The 22,344-nt window shown below is 45.7% G+C and overlaps 1 protein-coding gene across 3 annotated transcripts in view; it reads right to left on the bottom strand.

The window, feature by feature from the left end:
* Positions 1 to 22,344, bottom strand: part of WDFY3 (WD repeat and FYVE domain containing 3) — a 1,930,620-nt gene that overhangs the window by 1,420,093 nt on the left and 488,183 nt on the right. For all 3 annotated transcript variants that reach the window (XM_078676292.1, XM_078676293.1, XM_078676294.1), the window contains exon 5: positions 18,871 to 18,994. In XM_078676292.1, coding sequence (XP_078532418.1) covers positions 18,871 to 18,994 — 124 coding nt within the window. The remainder of the gene's footprint in view (positions 1 to 18,870; positions 18,995 to 22,344) is intronic.

The following is a 22,344-nucleotide window of genomic DNA, read 5'->3' as shown; positions in this document are numbered from 1 at the left end:
TCATCATTCCTATTCCCGACTGTATTACATTTTCACTAGCCAGTCCCTGAAGGGTGGCCTCCGAGAGGCAAAGATATTCCCCATGTCCGTCTCGGATCACAGCTTATACTCTGTCTGTCTCAATTGGTTTGGCAATGCCCAGTCTCCACCAAGGTGGTACTTTCCAGCATCATTAGCTAGGGACAAGGAATCGTGTACCCATCTCCGCGAAATTATCAAAGTATTTTTTACCCTTAACCGACCGGAGGACACATCAGAATACAATACATGGGACTCCTTTAAGGCCGTGATGCGGGGTAAATGCATTGCGCTCAACACAGCCCTGAATCGACAACGGGCCAAGGATAGGGAACTAATTGAGACAGAGCTAGCGGCCATTGAACAATCCCATAAGCTTAAGCCCACCAGACAGACTTTGCGCAAACTCACAGCGATCAGAGGTAAACTCTGGGCTATTTACAGAATTCACACTTCTTAAGCTGCGTAATTTATCCTACACTCAAGGCAATAAAATTGGGAAACACCTCACTAGGCAATTAAAAGATAAACAGGAGAGGGAGTACATAGGGGGTATTCAGGGTCCTTCAGGAGACATTGCCCACAGAGACGAGGACAAGGCGGAACTTTTCGGGGCGTTTTACAAAACTTTATACTCTGCAGATGCCCTTGACACAGACAGACAGCAAGAATTTCTTAGGGAATTACCCATCCCTCAGGTCTCCCCCGCATGGAATGAGGAACTTACAGCTCCGATCACTTTAGACGAGGTTACTTCGGCTATTAAGGCATTGAAGTCCCATAAAGCGCCGGGCACTGACGGGTATACTGCGATTTTCTACAAAACATTCTCCTCTGACATCAGCCCTCACTTAGTTAGGATTTTCAATAGAATGGCCACTGATGGGGACACGACTGGCTCTATGTCCGCAGCAGTGATCTGAGTAATTCCCAAGACAGGAAAAGATCCCTCACGTTGCGCCTCCTACAGGCCTATTGCCCTCTTGAATATAGACGCGAAACTCTATTCATCTATTTTGGCTAAGAGATTGAATGACCTCATGCCGCTCCTTATTCACCCAGACCAGTCTGGCTTCATTGCGGGACGTTAAACCCACGACAACACCCGCCGCATAGTCCATCTGATAGAAAAGGCTAACAAATTTAAGATCCCAGCGGTTCTGGTCGGGTTGGATGCCGAAAAGGCCTTTGACCGCGTTGACTGGAAGATCCTATTCCACACGCTCACGGCGTTTGGTTTTTCGCCATAATTCCTAAGGAATATGCTACTTACCAATATGCATCTGGTCTTGGCATGTAGGGCTGCTGACATTCATATCTGTGCATAGATTGCCGCCTAGTGTTGGGTCCGGATGATTGCACTTTGTTGTCTTGGAAGAGTCTTCGAAGTATCACGAGATAGGTAACTCCTCCCCTGGACTACAGTGCGCATGGGCATCTTCTCCATCCTCAGATTGTTTTTCGCCATTGTGGCAGAGATGGAGATAGGAAAGTAAGAGATGGCCATGCTAAAGATAATGCTGCAGCTGCGACCGGCACCGGGGAGGAGGGCGGGCGATATGAATGTCAGCAGCCCTACATGCCAAGAACAGATGCATACTGGTAAGTAGCATATTCCGTTCGAGACATGTGTGCTTTAAACAGTGAAAGGTGTTGCCTGTTTTGAAGGTATGCTGCTATAGCAGCGAGGTGTAGTCGTATGGAAGAGTATGCTAAGTTACATCTTTGTAGATGCAGCAGGTAACATATAATGTTTTGTATGGAAGCATCTAATGGGTTGATTTGGTTATTGTTGCAGTAAATAACAAATCTTTTCCATTTAGCTGCATAGCATGTCGTGTCGTGTTAGAAGATGGGGTGCAAGTCACAGTCTTTGATGAGGAACTACTGAAAGTTCTAGGAACGTTGTGTACCACGGTTGTCTCGCAAATGTGGGAGCAACTAGGATTAGCGTGAGTGAGTGTTGTCGCAGTTTGCGTGCCACCAGCGGGATCAGTGGTGCAGGGGGAAAAGCGTACGCAAATCTGCCTGACCAGTTCATCCATATCGCATTGCCCTGTAACAACGGATGTGGGAATCTGGCGGCAAAGTACTGGCATTTGCAGTTTTCTTTTGTGGCAAACAGGTCTATTTCTGGGTGACCCCACTCTTCGAAGAATGGCTGGAGAACTTGGGGGTGAATCTCCCATTCGTGTAGTTGTTGGCTGTGCCTGCTGAGCAGGTCGGCAATTTGATTGTCCTACCCTGGAAGGTGTTCTGCTAGGAGAAAAATGTTTTTGGGAATCACCCACTTCCATATGCTTTGTGCCAGATGGGACAGCTGTGTAGAGTGCGTTCCTCCCTGTTTCTGGATATAGTACATTGCGGTCATGTTGTCCGTCCGGATCAACACCGTCTTACTGTACAAGTATTTCTGAAATGCTTTCAGGGCTAGGAATATCGCTAGCAATTCTAGTTGGTTGATATGCAGTTTTTTCTGTTTGGTTGTCCAGAGCCCTTGTACTGTGTATTGAAGGAGATGGGCTCCCCAGCCTGTCAGTGATGCATCCGCTGTTAGAACTAGTTGTGGAACCGGCTCTTGGAATAGTCGCCCCTTGGACAGCTTTTGTGGGTTCCACCACTGCAGAGAGTTGTGAGCGCGACTGTCTACCAACACTAGGTCTTTTAGTTGTCCTTGAGCCTGGTTCCATTGTCGTGCTAGGCATTCTAGTAATGGGTGCATTTGAAGTCTGGCATGGGGGACAATAAATATGCAGGAGGGCATCATGCCTATGAGCTGCATAAAGACTCGAGCTGGCAGAGAGTGTTGTGGCAGGAATTTGCGAATCAGTATCTGCATGCTGGTTATCCTTGCTGAGTTTGGATATGCCTTTGCCACCGAGGTGTTTATAGTGTCTCCCAGGTATTGCTGTGCGTGGGATGGTTGCAGATGCGATTTTGGGTAGTTGATTGAAAACCCTAGGCTGTGTAGCAACTGAATTGTTTGAGATGTGTGTGCTGCACACTGTTGGTACGATTTGGCTTGTATTAGCCAATCGTCCAGATAAGGGTACACATGGATGTGTTGCCTTCTGAGATGTGCTGCTACTGTTGCTAAGCATTTTGTAAACACTCTTGGTAACCCCGAAGGGCAAAACCTTGAATTGGTAGTGTTGACCTTCTATTGTGAACCTGAGATATTTTCTGTGGGATGGATGGGTATGTGAAAATACGCATCTTTGAGGTTTAGTGTTGCTAGGAAATCTCCTTGTTGTAGCAACAGGAGCACTTGCTGTAGTGTGGTCATATGGAAGTGCTCCGACAGTATGTATTGATTTAGGGGTCGGAGGTCCAATATTGGTCTGAGGGAACCGTCCTGCTTGGGAATAAGGAAGTATAGAGAGTATACTCCTGTCCCTTGCTGGTGGAAAGGGACTTGCTCTATGGCCCCCTTTTACAGCATGCATTTCACCTCTTGTTGGAGCAGGGTGATGTGTTCCGTGGACATAGGACGATGTCTGGGTGGTATGTTTGGTGGTGTAGAAGTCAGTTCTAGGCAATAACCAAACTGGATAATTTCTCTCACCCACCTGTCCGTGGTAATTGCGTGCCAGACAGGTAGGAACTGTTGGAGCCTGCCTCCGACCGGTGTTAGGTGGTCTGGAGGCAGCGTAATGAAGTCACTGTTTTGTGGCAGTGGAGGCTCTGGTGTTATTGCCTCCATGTCCTCTTCCCTTATTATTATTGCCCCTATAACATCCTCTGTTTCTGTTTTTGTTGAAGGAACCTTGTGTGTTACTTTTGTATGAGGCAGATGTTTGCGAGGTATTTCCTCGTGTAGTTCCCCTGTATGAGGAGTGACGAAAGGAGCCCCTGTGTTGCTGAAATTGCAATGCCACCATTGATTTTGCGGTTTCTGTGTCTTTTTTCATTTTATCCACAATGGTGTCGACAGCAGGGCCAAATAGAAAATCCTGATTGACAGGTTGGTTAAGAATGGTGGACTGCACCTCATTCTTAAAACCGGAAATACGCAGCCATGCATGTCTGCGTAGTAAGACGCTAGTGTTAATTGACCTAGCTGCGGTGTCTGCTGCGTCAAGTGTGCATTTGATGGAGGCGTTTGTTATAAATTTTCCCTCCTGTATGAGGTCATTAGCTTGTGCTTTAAAAGGCTCAGGTAGGTGTTGCATTAGGCTTTCGAGCTGATCATAATGCGCCCTGTCATAACGAGCCAGTAGGGCTTGTGTATTAGCAATCTTCCATGAGTTGGAGGCTTGTGCTGCTATCCTTTTGCCGGATGCCTCCAGTATTTTTGACTCTTTATCGGGGGGAGGTGCGTCCCCTCTTGTTTGGGAGTTGGCCCTTTTACGTGCATTGGCCACTACCAGTGAGTCTACTGGTAACTGCCCTCTGATGTAGGGTCTGTAGGAGCTGCCCTATACTTCTTTTCTATTCTGGGGTTGATTACCCGTGCCCTGGCTGTATCCTTAAATATGTCAGGTGCATGTTTTAGAATTCCCTTTAACATGGGAACTGTTCTAACACTTTTTTCGTAAGTGGCGAAGGTGTCAAATAAGAAGTCTTCCTCAACAGGGTCATTATGCATGTCTACATTGTGGAATTGTGCTGCCCTGTCTATGAGTTGATTGAACACTATGGTGTCATCTGTAGGGGACGGCTTAGTAGGATAAGAGGGTACATCAGGGATGGGGTGGGTGTCGTAAGGGTCTGTTGGCTCCTCCCATGGTTCCTCTTGTGGTTGAAGATCTTGGGAGAAATCATATTGAGGCTGTGGCTCATCCCCTATGTTACCCTCATTGTCCCCGCAGTGAGAAGGAGAGTAAGGAATGTAAGGATTAAAGGGTGTAGTAGGCATGATAGGCTGAAAAGGAATGAAGGGTCTAGAGGGAGAAGTCCCAAAGTCCTTTTTCTTTAATGGAATCGGGGAATGAGAGCCAGAGTCCAAAGGCCTCTTCTTTCTGTGCAGGATGGTAACTTTACCAGTCTCTGGATTAATGTATATTTTTGCTTGGTCGTCTGATGGATCTGGGTGGAAGAGTTCTTCCTCTACAGTCCTTGGTTGAGTATTAGACTTGTTTGGGTCTGTAACACCTGGTTTTTCGACGACTTTTGGTGTTTTATTGGTTTTCTTCGGCTCGGGCCCTTTTTTGGGGATGCCGAGTGATTCGGGATCGACCGGAACTTTCGGGTCGACCCGTTTTTTGTGCTCCGTGGGCTTTTTTGGATGAGTGTCCTTTCCCGAGTCGACGTTCTTTTTCGGATCGACTGGTGTTTTCGGAGCACTTGTCTTTGGCTCAACAGGTTTTTCCGGCCGTGCTTCGGGCTTCGGTACGGCACCCTGTTTGTCGGCACCTTTTGCCGGGTCGACGGATTTTGGACCAGTAGGCTTGTTCGGTTCGACGACCTTCTTTGGTTCGGCGCCCTTCGGCTGGGTGCCCTTGTTCGGTTCGACTACCTTTTCGGGGTCGACAGTTTTTCGCTGAGCGGCCTTCTTGTGGTCGACGCCCTTCGGGTCGACAACCTTTTTTGGCTCTGGAACCTTCTTTGGGACGATGGTACTGGGCCCTGGGGTCTCTGAAGGTTTCGGTTTCGATTTTGAAGCCGAGCCGGGTGGCGGGGCTGGCGAAACTTTTTAATGATCTTGGCTAAGGCCTTTTGGCGATGCCTCGACCGGAGCCTTTGGTAACGGGCTAATTGGTGTCGGGGGAAGTGTACTCACGATTTGCCCCGGCCGGATCTCGTCATCGGAGTCCGAGTAGTCCTCGACGGTGATGATCTCTAGGTCCGAATCTGGAGCTTCCGGTAGTTCTTGGTCATCATCGAAGATGTTGTCCGGTTCCGGTGCCTGTCGCTGCATCTCTTGCCTAGCGGCCCGTTGGATCCGTATGGTTTTCTTCGACTGAAACTGGGCGCAGGCCGGGCAGGTTTCTTCCCTATGGTCTGGGGAAAGGCACTTGTTGCATACTGAGTGTTTGTCAGTATGTGGGAACTTGGAGTGGCATTGTGGGCACCTTTTAAACGGGCTTCTTTCCATCGACGGTCGGCTCACGTGGCGTCGAAAAGGCCCTACGGCCCGCGTCGACGACCGAGAGGAGATGGAAGGCTGGATCGAGTAGAGAGGTACCGAACGAGAACAATACCGTCGAAGTCTAAGGCCTTTTGGCCTTTAGAAAAGTTTTGTTTTCGATTCCGAAGTTGGAGTTATGGAGTTAGCATCCGAACTCAATGGCGGAAAAAAACAATCTGAGGATGGAGAAGATGCCCATGCGCACTGTAGTCCAGGGGAGGAGTCACCTATCTCGTGATACTTCGAAGACTCTTCCAAGACAACAAAGTGCAATCATCCGGACCCAACACTAGGCGGCGATCTATGCACAGATATGAATTCAGCAGCCACATGCCTTGAACACATGATTCGGGCCAACTATCAACATCCCTGATCTAAAGTTTCGGTGAATGGCGTGCAATCTTCCCTCTTTACCCACTCCAGAAGAACTAGGCAGGGATGCCCCTTATCCCCCCTGCTGTTCGCTCTTAGTATTGAACCACTAGCGACTGCGGTCAGAGAAAACCCTGGGATTAAAGGCCTACCCTTCACCGGGGAATCCCATAAGATCTCTCTCTTTGCAGACTATGTCCTCTTATCCCTTTCAGACCCGACGGTATCTATCCCGCACTTACAAAGGGAACTTGTGCGCTTTGAGGTGGCTTCAGGCTTTAAAATCAATTTGGATAAATCTTATATACTTAACCTCAGCCTCTCACAAAAGGAGGTCCATCAACTCCAGTCCCTTTACACCTTTATCATGGGCCGTCTCCTCCATCCTGGGTATCCAACTGACGTAGACAGTGGAGAAATTGTACTCGGCCAACTTTCCGCCCATTCTTAATCGTATTCAGGCGGAGCTGACGAGATAGAAACCTCTCTTCCTGTCCTGGCTGGGTCGCGTCCACGCGATTAAACTGACCCTTCTCCCTAAATTACTGTATTTATTTCAGGCTCTACCAACAGAACTTGAAGGGGATTTTTTCAGACGTGTAAAAACTATGATCCTACGTTTTATCTGGCAAGGAGGACGTGTCCGCTTCTCATTTTTTCTGCAGCGCCGCTCCCAGCGGGAGGGAGGGGTAGGTCTACCTGGTATTTATCTATACTACAAGGCCGCACAACTCTGAATACTGGTCGAATGGTCGCAGAAGGAGTCCGAGAAGCACTGGCTCCATATGGACCGTAGTGTAGCTGGCAGGACGATATGGCACCTAGTCTGGCGTACGAAACATGATAGACCCAAAAACGCCTACCTTAGCACCCCTACACGTACCACCCTACGAGTCTGGGACTCTGTAACGAAGGATGACAGCTGGACTACATTCCCTTCGCCCTTTAGACCACTACACTTCACTGTGGCATTCCCTCCGGCCTTCAGGAGGGACCCTTTGACGCCTGGCAGTAGGGGGGATGCCTAGCCCTGACCCACCTGTTCCACAATTATGATCCCCTTGCTTTTGATAATTGTAAGAGAGACTATGGAGTGGGAGATTCTGAGTGCTATCACTATTCTCAATTAATGCATTGGGCACTAGGCCCCCAGGTCCGCGAAGGGGCTACCCGTCCCCTTACTAAATTTGAAGCCTTCCTTACTAAATACTCTTCCATGAAGGGTGCAATTTCGTTTCTTTACAAATTTCTACTATCCACTACACTCTCCCCCCGGCCGAGGTACATGTCTATGTGGGAGGGGCTGGCTCAACGGGACATAACTGACGAAGAGTGGACTCATTTGTGGTCTGACATTTTTAAATTTAACCAATCCACAGACTTGCGAGAGGCTCATTTAAAGACAATGATGGACTGGTACTTATATCCCTCCAAATTGTCTCGAATCTTCCCGGGCTCTTCAGACAGATGTTGACGAGGGTGTGGATTGCTTGGTGACTTCCAACACATATGGTGGGATTGCCCAACCATCTGGCCTTTCTGGGAAGAAATCTTAGCTCAGGTGAAAGACATGCTTGGGTACCCCATCCCGACTATGACGGAAATACTTCTGGGTATCCGAGACCCCATGTTAGAACACCAGACCAGGGCGGATAAAAGGATAATGTGGCTGAGTATTGGGGCGGCCAAGATTACTATAGCGGTGGCATGGAAAAGGAAGGAAGCACCAGCGATATCCCTGTGACACTCCCACCTCTGGAAATTGCTTAGCCTTGTGCGCATGTCTGACATCTTTAAAGATGATTTTAAGAACTTCGAGTTTAGGTGGGGTCCGCTGGTCTCCTTCCTTTCACGGGGTCTTCCATCAGCAGTCTGTCCTGCTGCAGTGAGGGCTCTACATCTCTTCCAACTTTGAGCGGGCCCGCTATTGCAGGCTCATTCTAGGTTTTCTGAGGCCACCTCCAGGGTGGGGGGGGGGGGGGAGGTTTTAGTTAATTCAGTTGACTCTGTGTATGATTGTTAGTTTCCTTTTTGCTTCGGGTCCCTATGGGGAGAGTTCCGCTATACTCACATCTACTGGGACTTTGTCTCAATGGTGGAATTGTCAAGAACACTGAATCCTGCAGAGATGACGATGGAGTTGCCATAAGCTCCCACTGACATTCCTTCTCGACCTGTTTGCCTTATGTACCCGTATGCTTTAGTAACTGTACCCTTCAGTTGAGCTACGGGTTGTGATTGGGGTACGTCGACACGCACATCAGGTTTCCTTGGTCTTGTATCATCATGCTGGCTAGTAGTCATCTCTCCCCTGCGTGGGATAATGGTCGGATTGTGCTTTGAGTTTGTGTTGAAAAATCAATACAAAAATTTGGGAGGAGAGGCAATATCAATTATTAACAAATAGATCAATGTAACATGTACAGAATGGAAAAACAATCGGTAGTCGTTGGTCTTTACGTATCTTTATTTCAAATACGCCTGGTATGTGTTTTGTTGGAGACAGCCAACGCATTTCGCCAGAGCATGGGCTTCTTCAGGGCACAAGATGAAATGTAATGTGCCTTGCAAAGGTAATAGACATCATGAGCCGAGGTTGGCGTAGTTTATCCGTATAAAGCCGTAAGGTAGTATCTGTAGAAGCTTCAAAGCAGAGCAACTGCCTGTTTGTCCTAGTCGGTCGAATATAATTCGGTCCAGTTGGTTCAGCCAAGCAGCCAGTAAAGCTTCAATAGAAGTGAGAGTTTAAGTATATATCCCAGCATTGAGTAATTCCAACCGTGTCCGGACAGCGTCTTGTGCTTGGCGCATGATGTCTAATACCTTTGCAAGACACATTACATTTAATCTTGTGCCCTGAAGAAGCCCATGCTCGGGAGAAACGTGTTGGCTGTCTCCATGTTACATTGATCTACTTGATAATAATTGATATTGCCTCTTATTCACATTCTATGAGTGAAGCACATAGTGTTCAGAAATCACTACAGATGTACCTACTGACACTATTAATGGTCAATCGAATTAGAAGGCCTGTCTAGGTTAGCACCAAACCGTGAAAGGTCAATTGTGCATCAGGCTACCTGTTTGCATATGCCAGCCTGAGCTAGAGGGTAGTTTCACACACCCAGTGTGCACACATGTGGTCATACATGTTCATGTGTAACACGCCTAGAGCCTCTAAACCAAACTGTGCAGCAGTTGACTTGATCTAAAAGGAAGGCACAGGTGGTTAATATTTCCGGCCCAATATAACAGAGCTTATAGTAAGTGAAACTTGGATAGCAAGACTCATTCATGGCAGATGCCCATAAACCAGGTAGTCTAAAATGTGAAAAATCCAAGGGGATTACGTGGGTCTCCTCCTCCGGCTTCAACACCCTCCGCATGCTTCGCAAGATCTACAGATGGATCCCCACCGGAACCAGAAGGGCGGTCACCAGGCCCTCGTCAGCAGCAGGCTGGACTGCGGCAACGCCCTCTATGCAGGAGGGGGAGCTTTGCAGGAGAGCACCAGGGGGCTCACCTTGTTCCTTTGTTGCCGCCACCGCCGAGAGTCAGTCGGAACCCGCATTTGCGCCGCCGCCGCCCCGGGACCACAACTCCCGGCAGCCCCAGCGGCGCGGTGCGCACAACACACGCGGCCAGCAGCGCCAGGAGGCGTTAAGAACAAGCATATTGCCCGGCAGAGCGGGGAAGCTTTGCAGGAGACCACCCGGGGGCTCACCTTGTTCCTTTGTTGCCGCCCCCGCCGAGAGTCAGTTGGAACCCGTATTTGCGCCGCCGCCCCGGGACCACAACTCCCGGCAGCCCCAGCGGCGCACAACACTCGCGGCCAGCAGCGCCAGGAGGCATTAAGAACAAGCGTATTGCCTGGCAGAGCGGGGGAGCTTTGCAGGAGACCACCGGGGGGCTCACCTTGTTCCTTTGTTGCCGCCACCGCCGAGAGTCAGTCAGAACCCGCATTTGCGAAGCCGCCGCCCCGGGACCACAACTCCCGGCAGCCCCAGCGGCGCGGCGCACAACACACGCGGCCAGCAGCGTCAGGAGGCGTTAAGAACAAGCGTATTGCCCCGCGTCGCGAGCAGCGTCGGGAGAAGCCCGGGACAAGGGCGGGACAGTCTGTGGCAGTCCGTGGCTGGACAAGGCTCGGCTGGGCCACATCCCTTGACCGTAGCAGCAGAGGTGATATAAAGACTAATCAATGAGATACCCCGACATTACCAAACTCTCTGATTGTGTCATATGAGTTCCGTATTTTAACCAGTAGGACTACGAGTTGATTATATTATTTTTATTATCCTTTCATGATAGCGTTTGCTCTATTTTAAGTATATTAATTTTATCTTTGCTAGCTCTATAATGTCTAAACTGAAGGCTGTTAAAAACCCTTCTGTGATTGCCACGATGGACAATTATTTAGTTAAAGTGGTCGATAAAATTAACAAGGAGCGTAGATTATCGCTCGGCAAGGGGAGCTCACCCATTACATGTCGCACTCTGCCGAGCTCGCAGTTGGGCTCTACAGTGGATGATAATTGTGAACAGGATAGCCCTGAAGTCTTAGTGGAAGTGGAAGTGCCTGCCAAATCAGTTCATAATATGGATAGGACTGATGTATCTATTGAGACCCCTGTCCAGTGCTCACGAGCACCGAGAGCGCTGAGAGCTTGTAGGAAAGCCCAACTCAACCGGGGGGTAAACCGAACCCTTAACAAAAGAAGAGTAGAAACACCTTCCAGTTGTACCACAGGGGATGCCCAGCCAATGGACAAGAAAGGCTCAGTAACAATGAATACTGATCAATTTGCCCTATTGGTCAGTATCATTGATTCCAAGGTAGAAAAGATCATTAAACCCCTAGTCGATAAATTGGACCAGATTTCTGCCGAAGTAATTAGACTAGGTGGACGTTTGGACACCTATATTGCCTCGGCCGAAAAATCCAGGGTTGTCGAGAAGGGTCCTATAGTCCCTAAAGCTGCCCCAAAGCAACCTAACGGGGGGAGAACTGTAAACGATGTAGTTTTATCTGTTCCCCCTCGCTCTGAATTGTCGCCTATCACCTGTCAGACTAAACAAGCAGCAGTGGCAGTGGCCTCTGTGAGACAGGTTGGGCTGAGGGAGTCAAAGAAAAAATGTTGTATTAACCTCCCACCTGATTGTGCAACTTATGTGGTTGTTTTAACCAATGTTCCATCGACTGGAACTACTACTACTAAGCCTGCGGAGGAATCTCATGATTCATTAAAAAATAAAACCGTCTCCTGGTTGCACAACCACTGTGGGTTTCCATTTCCCTATTCTGACCAAATACTAAGTATTAGAAGGGTAGACTGGATAGGCAACTCTAGCAAGACCAGTAGGGGTGACTGTGTGATAGTCAATTTTAAACACCCCCAATATGTGGCAACAGTTTTGTTAAGGGCTGTGTCCTTAACACCTGGCGAGAATAGTATATGTGTCCGACCTCTTGGCTACTTTTATAGTCACCTTATTAAATTGCCCCTTGATACCAATAGAAATAGTCTTTTCAACCCTCACTGTTGCCCGGTCTCTGGGATCCCGATGCAGAATAGATTCCAAGCCCTAAGCACTCTGGATTCTAAGGATTGACAAACCCAGTTACGTGGGCCAGCTTTATGTGTGACCACGAACGTCCAGGTGTTTGGTACAAGAGAAAGGCATATTGATGTCGAGCCGACCATGGCGGCCGACAACAGTCTGTCTAGTGGCACTGGGAATATAGCTAATGGGAATCCCAATACAGGAGTTGACCCTAACGGAATGACCCTACCTGAAAATACTAATAGAACGAGGGGCCTTAAGGGTATCGCAATTATTAGCTGGAACATTGCGGGGCTAAAAACTAAGGGGGATGCCCTGGGTTGGAATGATTTTATTAATACCTATGATATACTGTGTTTCCAGGAAACATGGAGTAGGGAGGAGGTGAACTATGAGGGGTTTGCCTCCTATAATCTGTCAGCGCAGAGTTCCACTTATGGGAGAGCTAAAGGTGGCCTTTTGATTTTAGTTTCCATCAATCGGCGAATCGTAGTTAAAAGGTACATGACCGTGGGAGCATATGTTCAGATCCTTTGGCTCCTTGATGATCAAGACCGGAATGTATTATTACTTAACTATTATAATAATGTTTTTGATGACAGTAGGACATCAGTAGTTAAAGATTTAGCTAGCACTATTGAGAATCTTAATGATCAAAATAATGTTTTATTTTATTTGGGTGGGCGATTTTAACATCCCATTATGTGAATTATCCACCCAAAAAGTCAGTGGGGTTGTAAATAATGCCGGTTCTGATGATCTGCACTTTAGGCACAACAGCTATGGAGACCTTTTGCATAGCTTCATGGGCTGCTATGACCTGGAAATCCTGGATTTCACAAAAGATGTAAATGGGCAGACCATCCCTACTTTCAAGAATTGGAGAACTAGCTCTGTGATTGACCACGTGATTGTTTCCTCTAATATCACCCCTCATTGTGCATCTCCTAGGATTGAAGTCACCTCTTTAAGTGATCATAATTATATTATCCTAGAATGTACTCTTTGGGGCGAGAGTTCTGTAGCAGTAGGAACTACTCTCACTAATGTGGAACCACACAGATCAAATGGGGTCAGAATTAGATGGATAGGGGAAAAAGCTAATGAATTATCAAGTTCTAGCGTAAATGAATGTTTGACTGATATCACACTTATCCTCGAAAATAACACTGATCATGAACGGGTTTTATTTGCCTTTATAGATATTAATACGTCTATTGATGCCAGGTTCACCAGACCAACAAGAGACAAGTGTAGAACAAGTCCAGGCTGGTTTGACCATGCGTGTACTGTTTTACTGACCGAGCTGAAACATGCACTTGCTAAAAAACCCAGGGACAATACCCTAATAACTAAATTAAGAGTAGATTATAAGCGAGCCCTGTAAAGGAGGAGGGGCGAGTTACAGCAGGAAGCTTGGGACTCTCTTAACCAAGCAGCGGAGTTACATAATAACACATTATTCTAGGCGACAGTTACCTCTCCTTTCCTCAAGGAGGGAAATCTACCTGAATTAACTTCTAATGTTCCTAGCGTAGGTTGGGTTTCCCATTTTTCTAAAATTTTTGACTCTGATGATTGCGGGGTCAATATCCCTAGCAGGTGGCCGGTCATACCTCTGGATATTACTGCTACCGAGGGGGAGCTTGGAATTAGGGCAAGTAAGGGAGGGAAAGCCCAGGGACCCGATGGGGTCCCTATTGATGTATACAAAGCAGCCCCAGAGATTTGGAGCCCCCTCCTGGCAATAGTCTTTAATGCAGCTGTGTGTTCAGAACCCCCAAAAACTTGGGGGGAATCCATTATCATTCCAATTTTTAAGAAGGGCAGCAGGTCAGATGTTAAAAATTATCGCCCTATCTCCCTCCTTGACTCCTCTATAAAGATCATGAGTAGAGTTATGCTGGTCAGGCTTGAAGAGTGGGTTGAACAAGAGGGCATTCTGCCCGATAGCCAGTATGGATTCAGGAAGGGACGAGGAACATTAGATCAGTGTATCAATCTCGATCTTATAATTGGCAAATATATTGAAGCCAAAGGCGGTTGCTTATATCTCTGCTTTGCAGACTTAAGCAGCGCCTTCGACATGGTCGACCATACTTTATTGTGGCCAATTGTGTTGCAGCTGGGAGCCCCTGAGGGTATAATCTTTTTTCTCACTAGACTGTACCAAAAACTACAAACTTGTGTGCGTTACGGCACCAAGGGCGAATGTACGCCCACGTTTAGTGTCCAACGAGGTATTAGACAGGGCTGTGTTTTGGCCCAGTTATTGTTTATTTTATTCATAAATGAAATTGATGCAATTTTAAAGAGTGTAAAAGCTGATGCACCTCGGGTTAAGAGCATCTCTGTGCCGGTGTTATTATATGACGATGACGCCGTGCTTCTCTCTAGAACTCCCCTTGGCCTTCAACGTTTAATTAACAGATTTTCTATTTTTATTAAGGATAGAAAACTGACCATTAACAAGGGGAAAACACACGTAATGACCTGTGGGGCAAAAAGCAAATCCAATGCCTTTTTTATTGATTCTGACAAGGTGCAATCATTAGATACATTTTGTTACCTTGGTATAACCTTCTCTCATGATAGTAAATGGTCCACCAAATTTAATAATATTAGACATAAAATGGCGAAAAGCGCCCATGGTGTTTTTAGATTTGCGGCAAAAGTTGGGGATAGAAGAACTAGGGATATGCTGCAAATCTATCAAGCAAGATGTGTCTCAATTGCACTGTATGGGGCGGCTGTTTGGGGCCACAGATGTAATCATGTCTTGCAGCTGGAGGAAAACTCTTTTTAAAAAAAGCTTTTGTGTTTACCTCCATCAGCCCCTACTGAGTTGATTCATCGGGAACTAGACATTGATTTTTTTGACTGATTTAATTTCCCTAAGACCTCTTATGCTATGGCGTTCCATTTGGCTCCAGGACGAAAAGTCGTTTAATAGACTTATCATCGAAGATTGTCTTTCCTTGGACAGGTATAGGAAAATTCCCTGGATAAAATATGTCGCCGATTGTTTTTTGGAAATTTTTAATCGAAATGTTTTGACTAACCCCAGGGCTGCTTCCATGATACCTAAAGCTGAGCTGAAAGCTACGTTTGTGGCTAATAAGGCGAGCAAGCGAGCTCTAGCTAGTGGGTCTATGTCAACAGTTATGTTTTTTAGCAGATATTCTTCTACCGAAGGTTTTCCATTTTATCTAGCCATGGTGACTAGGCCATCCCAAAAGTTTGTACTGACTGAGGTTTGGAGTAGCACACCATTTAGTTGCCTTACCAAATCTTAAAAAACATCCTAGAGGCCCATGTTTGTGTGATGGCATTTCTAAGCAGAGCACTTTGCATTTTTTATTCATATATAAACTGTACATGAACTTTCGTATTACCTATCTGAAACCGATGTTTGTCAAATATGGTATACGTACAGTCGATGAGGCAATGAATCTTATATTTAACCTGAAATCTGCCGACATCTGCTTTTATACTGCTATGTTTTTAAATCAGTCTATTAGCGCACGCAAAGGCATGTTATTTTAAATTTCCCGCCCGTTTATGTTGGTATCTTTATATCTGTAATTTATAATTTGTTCAAACATGATTTGTACTATGTGCTTTTATGGTCATTTTACATGAACCGAATAAATCTTCATGAAATGAAATTAAATGAAATGACTCTGTGTATGATTGTTAGTTTCCTTTTTACTTTGGGCCCCTATGGGGAGAGTTCCGATATACTCACATCTACTGGGACTTTGTCTCAATGGTGGAATTGTCAAGAACACTGAATCCTGCAGGGATGACGAAGGAGTTGCCATAAGCTCCCACTGACATTCCTTCTCGACCTGTTTGCCTTATGTACCCATCTGCTTTAGTAACTGTACCCTTCAGTTGAGCTATGGGTTGTGATTGGGGTACGTTGACACGCACAACAGGGTTCCTTTGTCTTGTATCATCATGCTGGCTAGTAGTCATCTCTCCCCTGCGTGGGATAATGGGCGGATTGTGCCTTGAGTTTGTGTTGAAAAACCAATAAAAAATTTTGGGAGGAGAGGCAATATCAATTATTAACAAGTAGACCAAAGTAACATGTACAGAATGGAAAAACAATCGGTAGTCGTTGGTCTTTATGTATCTTTATTTCAAATATGCCTGGTATGTGTTTTGTTGGAGACAGCCAACGCATTTCGCCAGAGCATGGGCTTCTTCAGAGCACAAGATGAAATGTAATGTGTCTTGCAAAGGTAATAGACATCATGAGCCGAGGTCGGCGTAGTTTATCCGTATAAAGCCGTAAGGTAGTATCTGTAGAAGCCTTAAAGCAGAGCAACTGCCTGTTTGTCCTAGTCAGTCGAATATAATTCGGTCCAGTTGGTTCAGCTAAGCAGCCAGTAAAGCTTCAATAGAAGCGAGAGTTTAAGTATATATTCCAGCATTGAGTAATTCCAACCGTGTCCGGACAGCGTCTTGTGCTTGGCGCATGATGTCTAATACCTTTGCAAGACACATTACATTTAATCTTGTGCCCTGAAGAAGCCCATGCTCGGGAGAAACGCGTTGGCTGTCTCCATGTTACATTGATCTACTTGTTAATAATTGATATTGCCTCTTATTCACATTCTATGAGTGAAGCACATAGTGTTCAGAAATCACTACAGATGTACCTACTGACACTATTAATGGTCAATCAAATTAGAAGGCCAGTCTAGGTTAGCACCAAACCGTGAAAGGTCAATTGTGCATCAGGCTACCTGTTTGCATATGCCAGGCTGAGCTAGAGGGTAGTTTCACACACCCAGTGTGCACACATGTGGTCATACATATTCATGTGTAACACGCCTAGAGCCTCTAAACCAAACAGTGCAGCAGTTGAATTGATCTAAAAGGAAGGCACAGGTGGTTAATATTTCCGGCCCAATATAACAGAGCTTATAGTAAGTGAAACTTGGATAGCAAGACTCATTCATGTCAGATGCCCATAAACCAGGTAGTCTAAAATGTGAAATATCCAAGGGGATTATGTGGGTCTCCTCCTCCTGCTTCAACACCCTCCGCATGCTTTGCAAGATCTACAGATGGATCCCCACCGGAACCAGAAGGGCGGTCACCAGGCCCTCGTCAGCAGCAGGCTGGACTGCGGCAACGCCCTCTATGCAGGAACCACGGCCAAACTCAAGAAAAGACTTCAACGCATACAGAACGCCTCCGCACGCCTCATCCTCAACATCTCCCGCCACAGTCCATCACTGCCCACCTGGGAGACCTGCACTGGCTCCCTAACAACAAGAGGATCACCTTCAAGCTCCACACCCACGCTCACAAAGCACTACACAACCCTGGACCAACATACCTTAACAAACGACTCACCTTCTACAACCCGAACCTCCAGCTTCGCTCCGCTGACCTCACCCTCGCCACCGTTTCCACGCATCCACGAATGACCACCGGCAGAAGATCAGTCTCCCACCTCGCCGCCAAGACATGGAACACCCTCCCCATTCACCTGCGACAGACCCAGGATCTGCTGACCTTCAAGAGACTTCTCAAGACCTGGCTGTTCGAGCAGTAGAGGCACCCAACACCCCCCTTTAGCGCCTTGAGACCCTCACGGGTGAGTAGTGCGCTCTACAAATGTTTGATTGATTGACTGATTGGAATCCATTTCCGTTTTTGGAGAACTAGTTTATAACAGAGGAGTTGGCAACAGGATAAGCAGCAACATGGGTTTGCAAATGACAAACATTACAGGTACTAAGATTTATTATGATTCAAAACAAGTGCTGGATAGTGACCTTAAAAATCTTATGTACGGATCAAATGATCTAACCCAACTTCTGATATAGGTTCAGGGCTGTCTGCCAGACCTTAGACTCCTTCTTTAGAATTTAGGATGCCTGCAGAGATGCCATGCCTGTATCCCTTCATTGGGATGCTAAACTGGTGCTTACTGGCTTCCAGTGAGAAGCAACTCAGCCTGATTAGAAAGGCAGGTGGCTAAAGATGCAGTTAGCATTAAGGATATGCTTAGCAATGCCATTGTGAATGAATGAGAAAACTGTTGAGGGGGCTTTTCAAAGTATTTCCGATTACAATCTTTAAAGTTAGTTAATAATGTTGGCCTTCTGCCGAAGGCACATATAACCTGTGGACAGTGCAGGATCAACAAAGCCATTTTTCTGCTAGAGGACAGAAAAATAAATGATCAGACTATTAGAGTCCTAAAAATGTGAAGTTTGTCTGAAAATCTAAATTTGTTTTTCTCTGAATGGATGGTTAAAACAATTCTCAGGACGCTACACAACATCAGTCTTTAGTTGCTGAGCAATCTTTTTCTATGTTAAGTTAATTATTGCTTTACACATTTTTTAGGAGCTGATGTAGGTGATGACATATCTCTTCAGATTGATTTTGTATATATGTACATGACTTTTTTGCCGATATTTCTCCCCCTTTTTTAATGTACCCTTTCTTGCAATTCAAGATGATGAAAAGTAGATAAAATCATTTTTTTTTCTAAAATAAGATTCACTGTGTACTTTTCTCTTTCTTGAAATTCATTTTCATTATTATTGTTCCAGTGGACACTGTGAAGTTTGTTCTTTGTTGACTTACTTGAAATTACTTAAGGTGAAAGAATATATTGAACACAAACAAAATCCCTTGTAGATACCTTTTACTTTGAGATTTTCATTGCCCATACCTACAAGGGTATATTGGGTCACCATTTTGAAAAAACACACAACATCAGAGCATAGATGGGAATTTTAAAGTTTACACAATGGTTCTATTTGCAATGATGGCCATAAAACCTCAGTTTTATCACCTGATAACTTTTATACCTGTGGATTTATTTGATGCCCTCCGTCGAATTTCTGCTACCATCAACCGAGAAACCTGTGTTGTAAACTGTAAGAGGTCAGGAAATTTTTCCGACATCATGCTGGGTGGGGCACTTCCAAACACCTGAAAAAAAAGAATGTGTGTTAGTGAGATTTGAGCTACTAAGTTAGTTTACTTTTTTAATGCTGATAGTTCCTTTTATGTTGGTTTACTACAGGAGGCAAACATAAATAAATGTATTTCTATAGAAAAACCTTGGCCTATCACATGACAGAGTACTTGAAAACATGGTAGATCTTCCACTGTGGCCTCAGATACAATAAAATGGTAAGAGAGAATCAATTTGTTTTGCCAACATTCCATAATCAAAGGTATGTCAGAATTTATTTGTGGTAAATAACAGTATGCAATGAGTCGTAATAATGAAACAGGTATCAAAAAAGCGCAGGTCACAATCAGGACTGTTCATTAGCTTTGAATAAGCCGCTTATTATATGGCCCCAATCCAAGTCAGCAAATAATCCTAAAAGATAGTTCCCACTGGGGTAAGAACATCTTTAAGATGATATGGGAGTAGACGACCTTGTCAATGCAAATACCTACAAGCAAAACCAATTTTCCTCGCCACATTATTCATCGGATTCTGTCCATCGATGCAGTAGAAAATCATCGCTTTCTATGCAACACGGTGACTCGTTTCTTAGTTTCAAAAATCTCGAAAATTCTCCCACGGTGCCGCAGTCGCAAAAAAGGGAGAAAGTATGCAAAATTCCAGTTCCTCCGGACTTTACATCTTCGGAGCATCCACCACTACAGGAACAGGTAGCCAGCCCACCACCCTCAGCAGTATGGCTCTATCTGTTAAACACTCTGGACACCATCGGCAAAGCCATGACTTACCATGCAGGCAAGTTAGGTGCCCAAGTAGATCTATTAAACATTCTAGCTATTCACGTTCAGGGGTTGGAACAAAAGCTGCAAAACCTTAATGAGATGATCAGGAGGGTGCAGCAAGATCGAGAAACAAGTTACCTAATGAGTCACTGACACTGCACCCAAATAATAGACCACCTAGCCACAGTTCCAAACTTAATGTCCGAACTACTGGGGGTCGCCAGGGACACCTCAGCAAAGACTAACTCACCAACTATGAAACTCAAAGAAACACAGCAGGAAATGGATCAGGTTCATCCTAGCCCCCTAAAAGAGCATAATGAAAAAGCATCGGGCCTAACATAGCTCCAACACCCGATAGCACAAAAACATTACAACTAAAAACAGCTTCGGGCAACACAGCCATCTTGACCAGTCCACTATTAGATCATTGCAAAGAGCAACTTGCAGAAGAAACAAACGCTACAGCTCCACTATCTAAGCGGGAGAGAAAACGCTTGAGAAAGGCCAGAAAGGGAAAAAACACAAGACAGGTACCGAACGTAACCAGCACCAAGAAGGAGCTAGACGTGACTCAAAGTGAAGACGACACAACAACTACAAATACTGAGAAAGCAAGCCTCGAGGTCGACACAACCCCATCTATCAATAAGCCCACCATCTCAAAAATCCACAACTAACAGAATAATGGAACATTCGCAGCCAGCAAACGTATACAGTATATTCAAGCCTGTTGAAAAGGAAGAGAAATGGCACACATCATCTCAGGCCACACAAATCCTTAAAACAACTCCCAGACGCAACATGACAGAACCAGTTAAAACCAGCTTAAATTATGTAAACTTGTCCAATGAGGGAGAGAGTAAGGACGGGAGTACCCTCGACATAACATACAGGAACCATACGGAAAGCGGTGCTCCAACGACTGCAATGAACAACGATACACAACTTCAAAATATTGCATGCAATGCTCAGAATTTTCACCCGATCCCCCCGGGACAACCCTCAGAGGAAAAACAAACGGAAAAGAGCGAATATACAGAATGTGGGCTGGTCTCTTCTGACATCATTAACATCCACAACAATAAGCTGCACTTCATCCGTCATTATGTATCGAGGGGAACCCACGATATCCTCAATAGAAGCGTAATATTAAAACTGCTCAAAGCACTTCCTTCTCTGTGTCATATCGAGACGGGCAATCTTTAAAGTATAGAATTTAGACCAAATCCCGACCCATCTGGTCGAGAAATCACCACAGCAACTTTCTCCGACAATTCCATAACAGAGCAAAAATGGCAGCAGCAGGTTTCATTTGCTAAATGGGGTATATAATTTAAAAAACTAGTTCCCCCCTGCTACCCAACTCCGTTACAACAACTAAATTCACCAGAGGGCATGTTGAGAGGTGCGAAAGGCCCAGAACAACAAAGCCCAACAAAGGGCACAAACCAAGCAGGGAGGAAAATTACCATAACCTTCGCCCACCCTGAAGCAGGCAAATACACCAGGCAAAGGAAACTGAATACGCAACCCGCCAAGGCATGAACAAACGCTACCAAAGCTAAAACAACAGACAACGGGTGTAACATCTGTTCCTGGAACGTGAACGGCCTAAGCCCAAAACTAGAAGATCCAGATTTCATGGAATTTTTCAAACGGCACGATCTACTCCTCCTTCAAGAGACATGGCAGACAAATTTTTCACCAATAGTAGGATACAAAGAATACCTTAATCCGGCCAAGAAAGACTCTAAATACAAAAGAGCTAAAGGAGGTCTTTCAACCTATGTCTCGACCTACATCTCATGGCAGGCATCGGAAGTAGATTTAGACTCAACATGGATGTTATGTATCAAATTAACAGCCTCTAACCTCTTCAGCTTATTAATACTGAACGTTTACATCCATCCATCATCAAAACAAAACAGATCAATTATCGATACCCTAGTAGCAACATTAGACACTCTTAAACTTGCTCACCCACATGCCAATATCATTCTATCAGGAGATTTTAACATGAATTTACTAAATCCCAGGAAAGAAAGTCCAACAGGCCATATTCTACCTAGCAAACATTGTGATACACACAGTAACAGATGCGCATCCCTGCTGGAAGAACTATCATTGGGTGTGTTAAACGGACGAGTAACATCAGAGAGCCTACCAGCTTATACTGAGAAATTGACTGAGAGTAAGGTCCTTGAGGCGGAAAGCCGGGGACGCTCAGCATTTTAAAAATCGTATTTTTGTGTGTGACGCTTATTTTTAAAGAAATTGTAAATATTGTGGATTTTAGCACAATCAGCTCCCTGGGCACTCCCTACCTGATAGCCCACGCTCGCGCTCACCTCCAAATCCTTCAAGCAGCCGATTAGGCGCTGCTCCCACTAACTTTGTCCTCCATCTTGGGTGAGTCAGAGGGCGAGCAGACCAATTGCTCGGCCATCCAACCCTGACCACCACTATAAAAGCGCTGTGTGCCCTGTGGCCCCATTCCTGAGAAATTGACTGAGAGTAAGGTCCTTGAGGCGGAAAGCCGGGGACGCTTAGCATTTTAAAAATCGTATTTTTGTGTG

The sequence above is a fragment of the Lissotriton helveticus genome, chromosome 2_1 (genome assembly GCF_964261635.1).
Source record: "Lissotriton helveticus chromosome 2_1, aLisHel1.1, whole genome shotgun sequence".
In the NCBI taxonomy this organism is placed as follows: Eukaryota; Metazoa; Chordata; class Amphibia; order Caudata; family Salamandridae; genus Lissotriton; species Lissotriton helveticus.
Note: the sequence above shows the minus strand (reverse complement) of the source record. Positions and strands in the feature narration are given on the sequence as shown.